Genomic DNA, 6,667 nt, shown 5'->3' with positions numbered 1-6,667 from the left:
CTGCGGGGAGCGAGAGCACCCAGGGAGCGAGCTGGGCGCCGGGATAGTCGCCGCCGCCGCACCCGGCCGCCTCCGGGCGCGGCTCGTCCTTTCCTTCCCTGCTGGGCCCGGACTAAGGCGACGGAGTGGGATGAAGGGGGGATCCCGAGCGGGAGTTGGATGCACACTGCTACAGATCTTTCCTCGGAGCTGCTGCTGCTGCTAAGTTTCAGAAACCGACTGTGAACAGGGTGGGTTGTCTTCTTCTTCCAAGATCTCAGGTCTGAGTGAGTCTCCGGTGTACGTGTATATATGTTACCTATAACATATACAATATATTGTATAGCTGTTAATCTATTCCCCCCGCCGCGAAAGTGGCCAAAGTCTTTAATAAGAGTTGCTCTATATGTGGAACCAAAGAAATCTTCCTTCAAGTGGAGCTGCAGTTTTGCTGAATAATCACGTGTGAGTTAGGGGCGGGCTCTTGGCAAGGAGGTTTTTTACGAGTATTTACTACAAGGTCTTACTCCAGAAGATTAACCATCCCAATCCTTCTGTCAGTCTCCGATGCCATGCCTGGTTAAAAAAAAAAAAAAATCTCATCTTTTTTCCGATCGTCAGTCACCCTAAAGAATGGCCGAGCCTTCTGGGAACGAGCTGGCGTCCGCGGCTGCCAAGGGGGACCTAGTGCAACTTACTAATTTGTTGCAAAAGAATGTAAACGTCAATGCACAAAATGGATTTGGGAGGACTGCGCTGCAGGTTGGTATCCAGAGAGGGAGAAAATATTTCATCACTGGTACCTACGTGACCCGGGTTTCCAAAAAAGACAACATTTTAAGCAGGCTGGTGGATGAAATTCGAGTGGTTTTTCAAACTCGTTGGATGCCATATTTTATAACTTTTAGTGGCTCCAACTCCCTAAAATGACGTACTTGAAATAAAACTGGTCAAAACCATTCTTTCAATTGGGGATCACCCTCAATGTCAAACGGGCTACGAGTTTGCTAATATTTTGTGACTTCGTGGGGAGGAGGCAAGGAATGAGAGAGCTGAGATGAAAAGAAATCAGCTTAGGTGAGCAGGATTTCATAGCAGGTCTGTAAACACAAATGTTCTGTTCTCTGAAGCTTAGGATTTATATCTTTTTTTTCTTCCTTTTTTTTTTTTCTTGCAATGTGCTTTTAAAGCGTGGCTCGTCTGGGTTCTGGGATCTGCTGTGGATGATACTTTTCCTTTATGCTCTGTTTGTGGGAATGACCTTTCTCATTGGGAAGCATGCTGCTCAGAACCGAGGACCTCCGATGTACATTAAAAGCTAGCCCTGCGAGTCGGGGTTCCAGCTGAATCACTTGCTTTTTTATTCATAATTAAGACTTTAAAATTTGTTTTATTCGGATCGGCTGGCAGGGCACTGCTTCCAGTTATTTCCTTTCTGATCGTATAGGGTGCTGTGTCCTAATTTTTAACTGTGTAGTTGTGCAGGCAGGAGTTGGAACCTGTCCAACTGCTAACTATTGGAGCTGATGAAAGATTTTGCTTTTAATATTATCAGATAATGATGGCAAAAAGGCTAGAATACCTACCAAATAATGAAAGATGTGATTTATAAATCCAGAGGGAAAATAAGTGTGGTTATTTGTAGTTAAGGTGTAAGTAATGAAATGTGGAAGTGGAGCTGTAGGTCTTTTTCATTTTACACATTAGTAAAATCGTTTTTTAACCCCTCTCCCCCCTTCCCCCAAAACCATGGTAATAATTTCAGAAAGTGGATTTTCAAACAGCATAGAACCTGTGAATGTACTCGAGATATTTACAGCTTTTTGGCTTAATATCAAAATGTTAGAGCTGGAAAATAAGCACCTCTTGCTAATAATGCAGGAATGACCCTTTTTTTGATAATTTCGCTGAAGCTGGAGATCTGTGAGCTCCTCGCTGTCCTGTTAACACCTAAATAGGTCATCGCATTGCACTGCAGGCACTTGCAGCAACTTTTAAGAGAGTGAAAGGGTTTAAATTAAAGACTTAGACAAACTAAATTCTTTAAGAAAGCAGGAAACATTTAGCTGGTTGTTTTATCCTCGGGACAAGGGCTGAAAACCAATTTGTCCTAGAGTAATGCTGGATATTTTTTTCTAAAAGCAGCTAACTGTCCATATCCTGAATTAAGGTATATTTTACACAATGACATAGCATCCAGCTATATTAAACATGCATCCGTGCCCTAACGATACTTCTTAGGGGTGCCTAATAACAACTGAACTAATGAACCACAACAAAAATCAAAACAGGAGAATCTGTCAACTTATTTTCAATATGTATCATCCTGAAATGTGCTGTGGGTGCGTGGCCACGCTCGAAAGACTTCTCTGTCAGTGCACTCTGCTAGACTGAGATAATCTGTCTGTAATCTCTCTCTCAATTACAATGGAGAGAATGCTCCTATATTAATGTCAATTAATTTATATTTTTCCTCTTCATTTATGTTTAATTAAACAGCTACTCGGCTTATCTTGCTCTGTCCTTTTTATTTCTGGTGAAGTGCACCTATGCAGGCCTCAAATACATCTCCTGCCCTAATGCTCTTCGTCAGACTTATTCAATTAATGCTTTCTCTTTCTTCGCCTCCCTCCCCCCAAGCATAACCTTGCAAATATAGGGGACATTTGCTGTTCAGTTGTAGCCCACAGCCAAAAAGCACCACCTTTTATGGGATTTTCTCCCCCTCACATCTTTAACTGAACACTTCAGTCCCCTGGCCTGAACACTGAAAACTCCCACTTAACCCAAATATATGTTTTGAATTCACAAATAATACAGCCTGGGCTCTCAAAAAGAGATCAAAATGTCCGGATTTCACTAAACAAAGAGAGATCACAATGATCTTGTTTTCTTTTAACATCGCTTCCATCTCTCGTCAGAAGTGAAAGAAGTGGCAGTCAGGAGCTGGAAGCCTTGGGGCATAGAGAGATCTCTTTTCCTGAATCCCAGCCTGTCTTATCTGCACTTCTGCTCCTGTCTGTGGTTATAACATGCTAGGCTGCTTTACACTTCAAACGCTGTACATAAATGTATTTATTATAACTGGCTTTTCTTAAAAAACTTAATATATATTTTTCATCAGGAGAGATTTTCAGCAAACCCCTGTAGAAATTGTACCTTATGCTAAATCTAATGCACTGTAATGCTTGTTTATGCTGATTTTTTTTTTTTTTAAACCAAGATTTTCAAATCGATGTGTGGATCTCTTTCTAAGGAAATAGAAAAGAGTTTAGTTTTTTCGAATTTTATACTTACAATGAGACTAGTTACAAGGACAGGAAAATACTGCGTATAGGCTGGAGATTACACATTGTACATTACAGTGTTCGTTTTTGGAAAGTGTGCAAACAAAAAATGAGGAATTACAAGGAAATCGGTGCAAGCTGTTAAGTTACAAATAAGAGAGATTTGTGTTCTAATTATGATAGTTTTATGGTGCAATTGAGAAAATTGAAAGAAGCTTTTTCTTTTTTTTTTCCCTGAGAAACAGTCAGAAAATCCAATTATTGTTGTTGTATATTTTTTAAGGGATGTTTTAACAACAGAACATAGCCACAGTTTACTTATAGAGAGGTTATGAAAGTATAATATAATATACTGATTTTAGAAGAGAACTTCTGTAATTTTGAAACATTCCCTTTGACTTTTCCTTTTTGGGTCACCTAATGAAACACGAATATTGGGGAGAAGAATTTCTTTTAGCATTTGTGTTTCTCAACAGACAGAGCTATGGTACAGTCCAAATATTTGTTTTATCATAATGTACAGACAATGTAAACACCTGAAAGCTTGTAAAAACACCTTCTACATTTGCTGTTGCTGAGGTAAAATATCTGCTCCTCAGAGACCCTATATTTGCTATTTAACAAGATTAAACAGTAATGCAGAGGTGTCTCAATACTTAGGCAAATAAAACCGAACTATACCTAATTTTTATATGTTAAGAAACTGAGATGATCCTCGTTAGGGGGGAAAAAAAAAAACAAAACAAAAAAGCTGTTTTATCCCATTCTATGCTATTTCAGGCATTAATCTCTCCGAGGCAGAAAGCTATGACCACCGAAGTGATAACATCTTTCAGAGTTTCACCGAGTTCAGTAACAAATACATTAAAAACTAGACGTTCTGGTGTGTCATTAGTTTTACAGCGAGGCTCTTCTGTCTGCTTTAAATGAGAACTGGGCTCTGACGAAAGCCAGGGATGAGAAGTGAGGACGGGAGGCAGTGCTGGAGCAATCCCCCTACCCGCGGTATCCAATTCTCCTCTCTCTCTCATAGGTGATGAAACTCGGGAACCCCGAAATCGCCCGGCGGCTGCTCAGTAACGGGGCGAACCCCAACCTGAAAGACAGTACCGGCTTCGCTGTCATCCACGACGTAGCTAGGGAGGGGTTTCTGGACACTTTGCAGACTCTGCTGGAGTTCAAAGCCGATGTTAACATTGAGGATAACGACGGCAACCTGCCCTTGCACTTGGCGGCCCAGGAGGGGCACGTGCGGGTGGTGGAGCTGCTGCTGGCGCGCTCCGAGTGCAAGGTGGGCCACCAGAACAAGCGGGGGGCCACCGCCTACGACCTGGCCAAGCTGTACAGGAGGGCGGCCGTGGTGGAGCTCCTGGAGGCCAGCAGCTCCTTCCCCCCCAGCATGGACTGAACCCTGCTAGGACGGGGTCTCCTTTGGACGTGAGGGCATGCAGACTTTTTGGGGTGTTTCCCTCCTTTTTAACGGCATTTGTTGCCACTTTTTTTTTTTTTTTTCCCCTGAACAGCTGGTAGTGTAAGTCTCAAGAAATTCCAGAGGTGGGTTTTTAGATAACAGAAACGTTTGAAATCCATGCTCCCAGCAGTTTCCTATACCTTTCACTTTACTCAGTGCTCACAGGCTCATCTGTGTGTATGTTGGTTGCTCATATCTAGTTTTCCAGTATCAACTTTTGCAATTTATTTTAGGTCATTTGTATCAAGTCATTAATACAAGAGCTACTATTCACACGCTTAATGTTGCTGGACTTTTAAGAAAAGGAAATAGTTTACTGTGATTTCTCCCACCTCTCAACACACCCCTCCCTTCTCACTCCCCCCACCCCTTTCAGTCGGGCTCAAGAGTCTGAGGTCCTGTTTTGGTTAAAAACATCCTTTAAATAAGGGGTCACCTGCACAGGCAGAGCTGGAAGTCAAAGGGGACGGCCTGAGGACAGTGGATGGCGCTTAGATGCTTTAGGCAGTAACTGTATTTTGTCACTAACAAGAGCTTGTAGAACTAGGTCACTTACTTTCTAAATGTAGATGACACTTTTCCTCTTTGTGTATTTAAACTTTCACCAATCTGGTTTTCAATTTAGTTACCAGAAACAGTATAAGTGGTGTTTCTTTGATTGCCAGAGGTTTTAAACAGCTCAGTTTAGTAGTTCGTGTTTACTGTGCACTGCACAAGACGTTTTTTTCTAGTTTCAAAACAAGCAGCAGAGAACCATTGTCAGAGGCAAGAGGACACGAAAGCTGCAATACAAGATTTCTGGTTGCTTCATCTGCTGAGTGCAGTTTAGATGTTCTTTAAGTAATATTTGCTTTCCACCAACTATTCTGTTTTGTCTGGAAATAAACTATTTTAATGACAGCATCTCACAAAACAAGAATATTTGAATACAGTGACATTTAGGAAGCAGCACTTTTGATATTTGTGAAGTTAAGTTATTGCTTGCACCTAAAACACAATTTAACCATTGGAAATTTTCCATTGCAACACAGCTGAGAGTATTCACCAGACTGAAACTCATTTGCCTCTCCAGCCTCAACAGGAGCTAACGATGCTCAGCACCCTGTCGGGAACAGTCTATTATGAAACTTTTAACATTTGTACAGGATCTACTTGTTGGACAGATGGGCAGTTTAAAGTGCTTCATTTTGAATAGTTTAAATTTCAATTGTGCAAAATAGAAGGTTTTAAATCAATGCAAAATGAATACTACTTTAAATAGCACTTAAAAGAGGAGAGGGAGTACATTAGTTTAGTTCTTAACTTTTTTTTTTTTTAATTAGCCCCACAAAATCAGTTACTACATTTTCAAGTAAAAAATAATTTGCTGAAACTGTCACATTTACTATAAGCTCTGTCACACTGCTGTGTTCTGATTAAAAACCTCTGTGAAATATGAAATTTGTGTGCATGATCATTAATCGGTGCAGCACAGCACATAGGAAGCATTACTGGGGAAATAACCCTCAAAATTCCTGGTAGAAAGAGCACTAAACCACCTGAAATATTAAACCGAGCAACGTAATCCACAGGTCCCCGAGGTGAAGTGACCCAAATCGCTCTGTGTTGCTCTCCATCTTCCTTTCCTCATGTCCTGGAGGATGCTCCAAGACTTTTCCTTCTCCATTCCTCTCAAAAAGAGGAATTCCGTGCTACACCAGAAGGTAATATCCAGCTTTCTCATGTTTGTTTGGGGTTTTTTTTCACCTGTGCTTCTAAAAAACCTCATTCCAAACCCGTTTGGAGCTTCATCAGCATTTAATTTACGCTAAGGCGAAGTTTAAGCAGTGGCTTGATGGAACAACTTCTCTTCCTAGAAAAATGCCCCGCCTAGTCAGAAATAGCGGCTTTTATTGCGTGCCAGGAGTTCAGGGTTAAAGCCAGGACGAAT

General features: G+C 41.3%; 1 protein-coding gene across 1 annotated transcript; it reads left to right on the top strand.

Moving 5' to 3' along the window:
* The first annotated feature begins 6 nt into the window (after positions 1 to 6).
* CDKN2C (cyclin dependent kinase inhibitor 2C) lies at positions 7 to 6,177 on the top strand. Its single transcript, XM_008640750.2, has 3 exons — positions 7 to 230; positions 601 to 741; positions 4,300 to 6,177. The coding sequence occupies exons 2-3, from the start codon at positions 613 to 615 to the stop codon at positions 4,672 to 4,674; spliced, it is 504 nt and encodes a 167-aa protein (XP_008638972.1). The 5' UTR covers positions 7 to 230; positions 601 to 612; the 3' UTR covers positions 4,675 to 6,177.
* The last annotated feature ends 490 nt before the right edge of the window (positions 6,178 to 6,667 follow it).

Source organism: Corvus brachyrhynchos, unplaced genomic scaffold (genome assembly GCF_000691975.1).
Source record: "Corvus brachyrhynchos isolate BGI_N302 unplaced genomic scaffold, ASM69197v1 scaffold48, whole genome shotgun sequence".
In the NCBI taxonomy this organism is placed as follows: domain Eukaryota; kingdom Metazoa; phylum Chordata; class Aves; order Passeriformes; family Corvidae; genus Corvus; species Corvus brachyrhynchos.
The sequence above is the reverse complement of the archived record's forward strand: the minus strand, read 5'-3'. Positions and strand labels throughout refer to the sequence as shown.

What these genes read in the sequence shown, in the direction of transcription:
- CDKN2C (XM_008640750.2), top strand. Translation starts at nt 613, where the DNA reads ATGGCCGAGCCTTCTGGGAACGAGCTGGCGTCCGCGGCTGCCAAGGGG. An exon ending in TTGGGAGGACTGCGCTGCAG is followed by an intron (nt 742 to 4,299) that starts GTTGGTATCCAG and finishes TCTCTCTCATAG; the next exon opens with GTGATGAAACTCGGGAACCC.